At 44.1% G+C, this 12,599-nt stretch overlaps 1 protein-coding gene across 2 annotated transcripts in view; it reads right to left on the bottom strand.

The window, feature by feature from the left end:
- Window positions 1-12,599, bottom strand: part of ANO6 (anoctamin 6) — a 186,634-nt gene that overhangs the window by 130,040 nt on the left and 43,995 nt on the right. The window contains exon 2 of one of the 2 annotated variants that reach the window (XM_082742292.1): window positions 9,065-9,118. The exons of the other annotated variant lie outside the window; for it this stretch is intronic. Within the exon in view, the coding sequence (XP_082598418.1) occupies window positions 9,065-9,118 (54 nt within the window). The remainder of the gene's footprint in view (window positions 1-9,064; window positions 9,119-12,599) is intronic. 2 annotated transcript variants of the gene reach the window in all.

The raw sequence follows: 12,599 nt of genomic DNA, 5'->3' as shown, positions 1-12,599 counted from the left end.
AAACCCAACATCCGTTTTACATTTTTGCCTTCTTTGACATCTCAACAATCTCTGACACAGCTGACCATGACTTCTTCTGAAGACTCCCTTCTCTTACAAGTTCTTCCGTCCCTCCATGGGGCCTCCTCACCAGGACTGGAGCTTTGCTTCTGAAAATACTCAGGACTCCACCTATGGCCTGCTCTGCTGTAATTTACCCATGGTGTCTGTTAACAGCTTCAGCAAAAGGCTCCAAATGCATCATTTTATCTCGGGTGATCTCTTCTGAATTCCAGACTCATACGTCCAAATGCTTATGTGACCCCTCCTCTTGGAGGGGTATCTCAAACTCACATAATGTTCACACAGGATTTATGTTTACACACACACACATGCACACACACACACTTCTTTCTCCATGATGTCTTATTTCAGGAAATGGCACGACCACCAATGCAGCTGGTCAAGCCAGAAACCTGTGTGTAATCCTGGACTCCCTCTTTTCTTCATCCTCACAGTCAAACATTCATTATCCTCCGGTGCTGAATATATCTTGAGTCTATCTTGCTCGGTCTGGCCAAGCAGCCCTGATCTGGGCTAGAGCAGAACTTCCCTGACCAATCCCCTGCCAGCAATTTCCACTCCCTCCCAATCCTCTCTCCCTTCAGCAGCCTAAGTGACTTCTGAAAATGAAATTCTGACCCAGTGCTCTTCTGCATTAAACCTTTTAGTGGCTTCCCATTAGGAAGCTACTTCCACATTTATGACCACGAGCATGGGTTACGTCTTTAATGCAGGAAAGTAAGAACAATCATTTTTAAAGGAGTCTGGTTACAAAGAGACTCTAAGCACCATGAGAGCAGGGCTTAGGCCTGTGTGGGCTGACGCGGAAGCTCAGGGCCCAATCAGGTCCCTGCGTGCAGCTGACTAACACATACGGACCAGCTGGCTGAACGACTGAATGAACAGGACGCGGGAGGACCTCGGCTGGACACAGAGTTGAGGAAGGCATGGTTTTGTTTGCTGCGCCTTGTTTTAGAAGACAAAATATGGGGGTGCCTGGGTGGCTCAGTGGGTTAAATCCTCTGCCTTCAGCTCAGGTCATGATCCCAGGGTCATGGGATCGAGCCCCGCATCGGGCTCTCTGCTCAGAAGTGAGCCTGCTTTCCCCCATCTCTCTCTCTCTGCCTACCTCTCTTCCTTAATTGTGATCTCTGTCTGTCAAATAAATAACTAAAATCTTTAAAAAAAAAAAAAAAGAAGACGAAATATGTACTCATATTACATATTCACAGACACACACAAATGGTGATGGAAAAGAGTGAAAGTAAAGTAGATAAGAGGGGTCCCTGATGGAGACAGGCATAGACAGAGGGTTAACCCTCCACCAGAGAAGCAAAGTGAAGTGTAAATGTAAGTGTGTATGTGCATTATACACATACATTGCACACATGTGTATTATACACAATTTTTTTTTTTTGAGGGAAGAAAAGTTGAGACATTGTCCCCAGAAAATTTCCACTCCCTCCGCGATTTAAGAAACAAGATGACCTACTAAGAATGAGGGGCAAGGGTGTGAAATAGGAACCCGAGGAGAGCAGTGGGAGTTGGAAATCCTTTCCAGGATGGATACGAATGTCGGCTGGCTAGGTGCGCAGCGTTCAGTTTCTGTTCTGTGGTTTTTTCCATGAGCTGGGCAAATAAATGCTCAAGAGTCTGATTTTCTCGTTGGCCTCCTGTCCCTAAGGCAATAGGTTCTCAGAGTCAGTCTAAGAATCAAGTGTATCCCAATAACTTGGGGAACTCTGACAAAAGGATTCCTAGGCCCCGGCCCGTGGGGATTCTGCATTAGTAACTGGGGGCAAGGATGACTCAGGTGTGCAACTCAGTCTGGGATGCATCGCCCTAAAGAACCTCACCTTGGTCTCCAGCCCACCAGGTCACCAGCCTCGCAGATCACACTTCCTCCTTAGTCACTGTACTGACCACTGCTGGGCACACTGGGTTGGTGATCAAACCAGCCAGTCAAAACCACAGTGACATGCAATGTCCACTTGGTCTCTCCATCTAAAAAGAAACTGCAGTGGGGAAGAAACAAAATACAGCTGTGGCTTTTATCTGCTCACACTGGGCTCCCACAGGAAGGACACACTTCCTGGTAGGGTGCTACCAAGAATGACCATCCCTGCCAGAGAGGAAAAAGGCAACAAACCAGACCTCTTTCTCTAGTATCTTCCCCGTTTTTCTGGCTCAACCCTAACACTTTATCTCCCTATCGAGAACATGACCCCAAGCATGCTTTGCAGCTAAAGTACTACCAGCTGAAAATAGCCCAAAGGGAACAAATTCAGAATTTTTAACCATTTAACAGTTTCCTGTTCATGAAACGTGGGTTGCAATTTTACTCAAGACTTTCAAGATACCAGAGTTTCAGAGACTGACTGACAAATCCAAGGACAAGCTTCACTTCTGCAATTTCTTCAGTTGGTTGCCACAACTCTGTTTCCTAATCTGGTGTTCAATCACACATGATTATCCCAACTGCTTAGAAATAAAATCAATCTTTGGGTACAGAGAGATCTTAAAATCACCTACTGCAATCCCTTGGACTTACAGATGAGAAAATAATGGGGAAGGGGGTTTCCATAGTGAAGAGGCTTAGTTTCCAGCATATTAAATGCAAATAGACCTACACCAAGGTCCATCATAATGTAATTTCCAGAAAGAATTTTCATACAAAGGTTTTTAAGTCCAAATGGCAGGAACTTCTGAAAAGCAACACTGGAAGGCAGAGGCTTCAAAATTCTGAGAAGAGATGATTTCTACTCAAGAATTATAGTCAAGCCATCACTAAAAAGCCAGCGAACACAAAGGCATTGTCAGACCTGCAAGTCTCAAAAAGTTCTCTCTTCTTATACCCTTTCTACCTAAGGAACTGGGCACTGTGTGCCAGCAAAATGAAGTAGCAAACCAAAAAAGAATAAGTCATTCAGGTCCAGAGATTAGGGGCTCCAAAATGGGAGTGGCAAAAGGAGTTCTCTGGAGAGTGGTGAAGGGGAAGCCAAGAAAGCAACATAGGCAGAGATAAGATCAGAAGGGTCTGAGAGGAATTTCCCCAGAAGATAAATTTGGTACATTCTCGATGTGGTTGACTGAGAGGAGATTTACAACTGGGGTAGAGCCTGAGGTTGAATATTCATAAGTTCACCAGAAATGAAGAGATTTTAAAAACTCAGTATCTGCTATGTAGTCTTGACAGGAAAAGCAATCCAACAATATTACAGAGCTTTTCTGTGGGAAAGTATGTTATAATAAACATCTCATACTGATTTTACCAAAATTATAATATAAATTCAACTGAGAGCATGGGAGTTGGGAAATTTGTGTTAGAGGAAAGAGGAGCAGGCGTGGATGAACCCGAGCTAAATACTCACTTTTTCATCAATAGATAATCCCTAAAACTAAGAAACAGATGAGTAACAATATGATTATGTTAATTAAAGATATAGAAGCAGTTACTAAAATAATCAGCTAAAGTTGAAAATACTTGCCTCTGGGGAACATAAAATGGAAGGGGAGCTGCTGCTCTTCATAACAAATCTTGTATTACTTAACTTTCTACTCATGTAAACATTATAAAATAATTATACCACACTTTGACAAAAGGAAAAAATTACTTTTTCCCCTTTAAAAAAAAAAAATGAAAGCGAGGACTCAACGTCAAACATCTCATGACAGGACATGTATAAACATTAAGAAACCCTATTCTGGAACCTATTCTGTGCCAGGCACCATGCTCAATGCAGAAGACAGAACAGATAACACCACAGAAAAAGTCCCTTTTCAGGTAACTTACGTTCCATGATAAAACTAAATGCAAGCTTTGGGGCGCCTGGGTGGCTCAGTGGGTTAAGCCACTGCCTTCGGCTCGGGTCATGATCTCAGAGTCCTGGGATCGAGTCCCACATTGGGCTCTCTGCTCAGCAAGGTGCCTGCTTCCTCCTCTCTCTCTGCCTGCCTCTCTGCCTACTTGTGATCTCTCTCTGTCAAATAAATAAATAAAATCTTTAAAAAAAAAAAAAAAAAAAAAAAAAAAAAACTAAATGCAAGCTTTAATAAGACAGAATAGGGATATATCTGGCAGAAGCAGCAACACAGAGCTCGAATGACCCTGAGAAATTTCACGAGTGATGGGAAAGAACAGCAGATCTTAGTAGAGTAAAGAAGAAATGGGTAATGAAGAACTATAGCACATCTAGACAACATTTTAGAAATTCCACCATAATTAAAGGACCAAGAAATGGGGTGAGAGATGGAGAGGGTTTAAGAAGGTGTCTGGTTCTTTAGTTTTTAACATAGGGGTACATGAGCATTAATTCACGTATTCCTTCAGTCATTCAGAAACACTTATTGAGGGGTGCCTGTGCGGCTCACTGGGTTAAAGCCTCTGCCTTCAGCTCAGGTCCTGATCCCAGGGTCCTGGGATGGAGCCCCGCATTGGGCTCTCTGCTCAGTGGGGAGCCTGCTTCCCCCCCCTCTCTCTGCCTGCCTCTCTGCCTACTTGTGATCTCTGTCTGTCAAATGAATAAATAAAATCTTTAAAAAAAAAAAAACACTTATAGAGCATCAGAACAGTGTTCATATGCAGCTTATGATCTACTGGAGGGACAGAGGCAATAAACAAATACAGACTTAATTTCAGGTAGAGAAAAATGCTTTGAAACATTTGACATCAAATGTTTGAAGTTGAACAAAGCAGGTGAAGGGAACCAAGAGTAATGGTGGTGTTTTGTCCAGGTGAGCCCCCAGGGGTGGTGTCCGAGGGAGAACTGATTGAAGTACAAGACGAGAATCCTAGACAGAAAGAGGTTGGGAGGGGAGAACAGGGGAGAGATGGGAATGAGAGCAATGTTCCAGACAGGAGGGTGACATGTCAAGGGCCAGTGAGGGGCTGGTGTGGCTGAAGTCCCTTGAGAGATGGGCAGAACGAGAGACAGGGACAGAGTGATGGCAAGGGCATTACAGTCCATGGCCAAGAGTTAGGACTTTATACTGTTTGTGGAGAAGCCGCTGCAGGTAGTATAAAAGTATAAAACAGAAGAATTCCCTCAGCTGTTGTGTGAACTCAGACCACAAGGTAAAGAGTAGAGGCAGGAAGATTCCAAAGTCCCGGCAAGACATGGTGGTGGTGACTGGGGGGCTGGGACTTAGGTGTGGGGTGGGAGAGGAAGAGTGCTTGGATCTGGGATAGATGCTAATGGGTCCAACAGGAGGTGTGAAAGAAAGGCAGGCATCCAGGAAGACTTTGGGTTTGGGGGCCTGAGCCACTGGGTGGAGTCACTGCTGAGATGAGGAACGACGAAAGAAAACAAATGAGGAGTTGGTTTTGCACATGCCACGTCTGCAATACCCAGGAGACAACCAAGTGGAAGAGGTAAAGCAGGCAGCTGAAAAGCCAGGGAGAGACAGGGACTGGGGAGAGGTATCTGGAAGTCATCACCATATAGACGGTATTTAAGGCTCTGGAAATGAGTATCACCTAAGTGAGCTGAGATGGGAAGCAGTCAGAGAACAAAGTCATCGGCACTCCAAAGTTAGAGGCAAAGGACTAGGAAGAGAAGGATCCAGCAGGGGAGACAGGAAAAACAAGGGAGGTGCAAACAGAATCATAAGGAAGCAGCATCACAGAAACCAAGAAAGAAAGAATTTCGGGAAGGAGGGAGTGGTCAGCTGTGCTCAGTGTGGCTAAGATAAGCAAGGGCTCCACCGTAAAGGGCTAGGGCCTCCATGACTCAGGATGAATGAACAATGCTCTGGGAGAACATTTCCTACCCAGAAATGCACTCAGACGACTTAGTAATTTGGAAGAGTAAGCCTCAGTTCATCTCGAACACCAACGCTCTGTTTCCACGAGTGCCTCCTCACGTCGCCAGTCCTCCCTCCTTCAGATTCTCCCAGGAAGCGACCCAGGAGATCCCCATGCCCGGGAAATAAAGGCAACTCTTATGGGTAGACTTAAACGCAATGACATAGCAGACCAGTGCTCACCGCAGAGAATCAGATACGCTTGGGCAGGACGGAACTATTCCACAGGTCTCTGCATTTTTCTAACTCACAGCCTGGGAGAGGAAAATTAATGCAATCATTCCATGCATCTCGTAGAGCCTCTGAAAGTGCAGAGTATCTGCGATTTCTGCAACTTCTGATTACGCCTTCTAACCCCTTCCCCTCTCCCTCTTTGCTATGTTGTGGTACCAGACTTTCTTCTTTTTTTAAATCAGGTTTACTAAGGTTTAATTTTATATACAGTAAAAATTTACCCCAAGTCTGGTGCATTTTGACTAGCATACACAGTCATGTAGCTCTCTCTCAAAGCCCCTCCATAGTCAATTTCCTCTGCTTGCTTCTGGTCCTTGGCAAGTGATGATTTCTCTCTAAGGTTCTGCATTTTCAGAATATCATATACATGGAATCAAATTGTATGCAGACTTTTATATCTGACTTGTTTCACTCAGCATAATGCTTCTGAGATTTTATCCATTCTGATGCCTGTATCTGTAATCTGTTCCTTTTTGCTCCTCAACACTGTTCCACTGTGTGGCTGTATCACAGTTTATCCATTTGCTAGTTGACGGACATTTGAGTTGTCTCTAGGTTGTAGTTATTATAAATAAAACTTCTATAGACTTTCACTAGAAGATCTTTGGTGGACACGGTTTTCATTTCTCAAGGCAGCACCTAGGAGTGGAATTGCTAGGTCATGTAGCATCTAGTTTTGTCCGCTAAGAATAGCTAAACATCTACCAAGCACTTAACTTTGTATCACATACTTTGTATCACTTACTTTGTATCACATTTTATAACACATTCCAAGCTCTTCGTAGGCCTTATGCCATTTAATTTTTAAAACAGCAAGTTTAATCAAATTATGAATGCCCCTTGATGAGGAAACTAAGGCACAGATGGGTTAGGTGATGTGCCCAAGATCACACAGCTTGCAGGCAGCAGGGCCAGGATTCTCAGACCCAGGAATCACATCACCAAAGGCAAATCACCCACCATTTTGCTTTGCTGCCTCCCTCAAGTCAAACGTGTGATGGCTAAGAGATAGAGTACCAAATTCTACCTGATGCTGTTAAGTGTTTGGATCAAAAATGGCCACCACTAACTATTCCCTTCCCCTCTTTTAACCATGACAATGAATACACTGGAAGTCTCGGAGTGTCACTGCCGTGAGGACATGCCATTGTAAAGTCAGAACTTTATAGGACATTATGAAGAAATGCGTTTAACTGTGTCACAGAAGCTTATAAACGTTAACTTATGAATGTTAAATAGTAACCGTAAGAAAAGCTGAAGTCAGCCGGCGTCTGACCGTGATAGTAAAACTCTCTTCTGGAGACTTCTCCACTCTCATGATGTAAGAGGCCATGTTGGTTAGAAAATTAAAAGCACTTCGGAATCAGATAGACCTGGATTTAAATTTTGGCTCCACTCCCTGGTGGATAGGTGCATACACGTGCATGCGCGCGCACGTACAGACACACACACACACACCCATCTTCAAACAGGTGTGAACAATTCCTAATTTGCAAGATGGTCGTAATGATCAGACAGCGAAACAAGGTTGAATCACTGAACACCGCTCTTACATATCTGATAAATCCTCCTCTCCCACAAGGTACTGCTGAGCCTCTGAAACTGGTCTGATAGAAGCTGGTTACTTAGCAAAAAGTTTTATCAGTCTGTCCATTTTTCACCCAAATAGCAGCAAAGGAGCAACTGGACATAGGTGCTTCTTTAAAACTTCATCTCTCATCTTAAAAAGGAAGTCAGGCAAACCCTGCACTTTCTATTTCAGAGTGTAACCAAAATTGTTTTAATAATAAAACGTTTTATATTTACCACCAGCAAAACAACTTCGGTTTCTCCTGAAATGTCTAAGACCAGTTAAGGAAGATTCCCCCTGACTACACAGGGGCCTCACCTCCATGCCACCACACTGCCCCTTTCCTGATCACAGAGCAGGAGACCGTGACATCTGAGACCACACTGGCCATCCTTCCCTCCTGACTGCAACATCTTGACATCATCTTCACATTTATCCTACGGCTCTCAGCCAGTTTACAGTCCTGGATCTGTAAGCTCCCAATTCTCCACAAAGGAAAACAGCTTCTCTCTGTGACCCGTGTGCCGCCTCCTGGCCACGCGGCTCAAGAGATGCAGTAGCAGCCTGTCTTCGGAGTCAGCCCTCTGATACAGCCAGAAGACTCAACATAAAAACACTGCAAACCTGGGAACATTTTTTCACATAAAAATAAATTACTGACCAAGAATGAACCTTATGTCAACAGGAATGACAGAAGATTCATAGTTTAGGTTTTGTTTTGTTTTTTTTTAATCAATTGAACTGAATTGAATCAATCACTATGAATTGAAAGTAATTTAGCACATGAATCCAGAGAAGCCAAACGATTTGATTTAGCTCTGCTAACAGAATGTGGCTTCTCAGAGTTATGTCTGCAGTATGATAAAGGAGATAATTTAGTCCTTAAAACACACTTCCATGAAATAGCTTTGTTCTCTTGATTCAACTTTCTGTCTTAAGGTAGATGCCACATGCTGCTACCCTCCACTCACAGTTGTCAGTATTTTATTCAAAAGTCCCTAGATGTTCTAAGTATCTTGAGCAACTTGGGAGGTCACTGAAATTCTGTTTTCATTTACAACAAAAGCGCCCTGAAATTTTTCTCCCCAAAACCTCTGTTCTGGAAGATAGGGGTGGAAAGGCGCAGTGTATGAGATCTTGACCCACAATACAGCAGGCCCTAGAAAGACAAGTTTTGCTTTCAGAACTTTTTCTGAAAGCTAACATATAGAAATAAATGGATTATTTTTAGCAATCTATGTGGACTAATGGAGGAATTAAAAAAAAAATCAGGGTACTTCAACTCAACAAACGATCCAGAACCCTACAAGGTGCCAGCAAGTTACAGAAAGGACACGAAGGGTGTGGGCTCCTGGAGCCAACAGCCCGAGAGGAGAGCTCGGGGTGCTGTTCAAACAGAGAGGAAGGGCATCTTACCCGGCCTGGATGGGTGAGAAGTCAGAAAAGGCCTCTTGGAGGCAGCAACATCACCTGAGGGATGAGGAAGCATCAATAAATACAAAAAACAAACAGAAGGTGGGGAGGCAGGCAGCAGACACACCAGACAGAGGGTCAGACCCAAATCCCAGACCTGCTCCTGCAACAACTGGGAGCTGACCTTGAGCAAGCCGCTTGCCCTTTCAAGTTTTCATTTTTTTTCTCATCTGTGACATGGGATGGTTAGATTATGTCTGTTTACCCTAACCTTTGCCTTGCATCAGGAACCTCTGGGAGCTTTCTAACAATACTAGCTCCCTCCTCCAGAAATGTGGTTTCAATTGGTAGAGCCCCTGTGTTTCTCTCAACAGCTTTCCAGGTGGTGCTGGTCTGATCGGCAATGGTGGTATAGTGGTGAGCATAGCTGCCTTCCAGGTGACGCTAGTCTGCAGTCATCGTGCGGCACCACTGGATGAGAGGTCTCTCAAGTCTGTGGTTCTCAACCCCCAGTGCTCAAGAAGACCCTCTGGGGAGCTTTTCAATATCCCGAGGTAGGCTGCATTCACAACAATTAAACCAGAATCTCTGGGACCCAGGCATCTGTATCTTTCCAAGTTCCCAGGCTGATTCCAAGGTGCAGCCAAAGTTGTGAACCACTGTTCTAGGGGCTCTTCACATTTCCATTTCCTAGGACAGCCACTGAAGGATGGCAAAGAGAAGGGAAGAGAAGCTTTTAAGTTTCTCCCTCTCTTTTGGGTCAAATTAAAAGGAGAACGGCATGCCAGAGCTAGTGACGGATTTTAAATGGAACTGTAGCACACAGTAGGATTGATTTTGGACATATGCATAATTCACACCGACACATGACAGGTAGAAAGATGCTTATTCCAAAATGCTCTCAGTTCTGAATTTAAAATTTAACAGAATACATATAAAATGACTCCATGGTGTGTTCTCTGCAATAGTTAGTTAGGATTTGATTTGCATGGCTGCCTATAATATGAACATTACATTCCCTACCCCCAAGGTTACTTAAATCCACTTATTAAGTCAATGGTGAGCTAAACAAACAGTAATTAGAAACACTCCAGACTACCTTTTAAATCTGTTGCTAAATTATATTTTTCCTGCACCAAAGCCCATACACACACAGCATATCCACAAGCATCACAAAACCAAAACCTCAGAAATATTTACATTCATAAGAGCCCAAGTTCCTCTGGGTCTTCCCATTGGGTTCTGCAGGGAAGTAAGGCCAACTTTGGAAAAGGGCTGTTCATTACTGCTATTTCTCACATCTGGGTAAATAAAGCACTGCCCACATGTGGTTAGAAATCCCTGGAGAAAACTAATTCTCCGTGGGTCTGAAAATGAAAATGAAGAACACCTCTGATAGACTGCTTCATTTCCTGAAATGAGTCAGAAATGAAAGCAATTCTTCAGCAAAGAACATGTGCACTGTGGTACAACTTATAAAATAACACCAGATGATACCTGTGGCTAGGAGGCCGGGCCTGAGCACGGAGGGAGGGCCCGGAGAACAGGACTGGGCCTTCTGTGCTGTACTTAATCTCAGAGATGCTGCTGGCGCTGCCTTAGAGGTCTGCAAATCCAATGAGCCGCCGAGCATCCCGGTCTCAGCTGTAAATCTTGATTAGCAGTAAGACTGCTTACATTCCATTAGGAAACTGGCCCCTCTCCAAAGGGTGGAAGCAGCCAGAAAGGATTCATGGGCCATCGTGGGCACAGAAACAGCAATTCTTACAAGAAAAATGGTTTTACTTCACTAAGAAGAGTTTCTGCCTGTTAATGATTCAGATTGGTCTTTCTTCTTGAGGAGAAAGGACAGCTGTGTGCTGTGACTGAACGCCGTCCAGGGAAGCCCCTCCTTCTACATTAGGCCGGAAGGAGGTACTGGCATATGGTCAGGGACTGGAGGGTAAGAAAGCCTGAAATGCCCTTCACAGTAACTGATGAGGACCAGTGCACAGGAAGGTGACAAACAAAGGCTGTCTTCCCCAAAATTGAAGGCTGCTTGTGTCCCTTAGGTGGCTCACTACCGTTCCTTCCATAATGCGTATTTAACAGGAATCCCACTCCATTGTTGGTAATGCGGGTGGACAGGGTACCTGGAGACAACCTAGATGCCGATGGGCAGGTCACCAGTTACATCCACAACATATACAATGGAATACTATGCAGTCATTTAAAAGGCCACTACAGAGGATGCACGGATACACAGATGTGTGTTTTTGCCTGATACTTCAGACCAGACAATAATGTACCTGGACTCTGCAGAGCAAACATTTGTGTCAGTGTATTTAAAGAGGTTACCTGAGTGTGGAAGGAAGGGGCTAGGAGAGTGTTAACTTTCCTTTATAATCGTGAATACAGTTTGAATGATCTTTTCATGTACTTACCCTCCCTCTTTAACAATAGGCATTGTTAAATAGCTGGAAGGCTATTTTTGGTTTCTTCTTTATACTAGTCTCTCCGTATAAAACAAATGAAGATTATTTTAAATAGATGTTATATGCTCAATTGCATCTCATCCAAATTCACGTGTTGGGGCCTTAACACGCCATACCCAGAATCTTACGAACCTTATGATCTTATGAACCTTAATGGAGTGATGAGGTTAAAATGTAGCCGTTAGAGTGGGCCCTAATCCAGTCTGACTGGTGTCCTTCTGAGAGGAAAAATGGGCAGAGACCCAAACACACAGAGGAAGGACCGCATGAGGACACAGTGATAAGATGGCAGCTGTGAGACCAGGGGAGAAACCTCAGAAGAAACCAAATGTGCCAACACCTGGACCTTGGACTTCCCGCCTCCAGAACTGTGAGAACATAAATTTCTGTTGTTTGGTCACTCAGTAAATTTATCTGTAAATAGACAGAGGGACACAGTTCTACAACACAACAGGGGGAGAGGCACCGGTGAAAGTATTTGGTGGGTTAAGAACCCACCATGTCGGGCGCCTGGGTGGCTCAGTGGGTTAAGCCGCTGCCTTCGGCTCAGGTCATGATCTCAGGGTCCTGGGATCGAGTCCCGCATCGAGCTCTCTGCTCAGCAGGGCACCTACTTCCCTTCCCCTCTCTCTGCCTTCCTCTCTGCCTACTGTGATCTCTCTCTCTGTCAAATAAATAAATAAATAAAATCTTTAAAAAAAAAAAAAAAGAACCCACCATGTCAATCCACCCAAATCCTTGAGGAGAACACAGGCAGCAACCTCTTTGACCTCAATGGCAGCAATGTCTTCCTAGGAACATTGCCAAAGGCAAGGGAAGCAAGGGCAAAAATGAACTATTGGGACTTCAAGATCAAAAGCTTTTGCACAGCAAAGGAAACAGTTAACAAAACCAAAAGACAACTGACAGAATGGGAGAAGATATTTGCAAATGACATATCAGATAAAGGGCTAGTATCCAAAATCTATAAAGAGCTTAGCAAACTCAACACCCAAAGAACAAATAACCCAATCAAGAAACGGGCAGAGGACATGAACAGACATTTCTGCAAAGAAGACATCCAG

The sequence above is a fragment of the Mustela nivalis genome (assembly GCF_964662115.1).
Source record: "Mustela nivalis genome assembly, chromosome: 7".
NCBI lineage: Eukaryota > Metazoa > Chordata > Mammalia > Carnivora > Mustelidae > Mustela > Mustela nivalis.
This window is presented reverse-complemented; position numbering and strand designations above follow the sequence as displayed.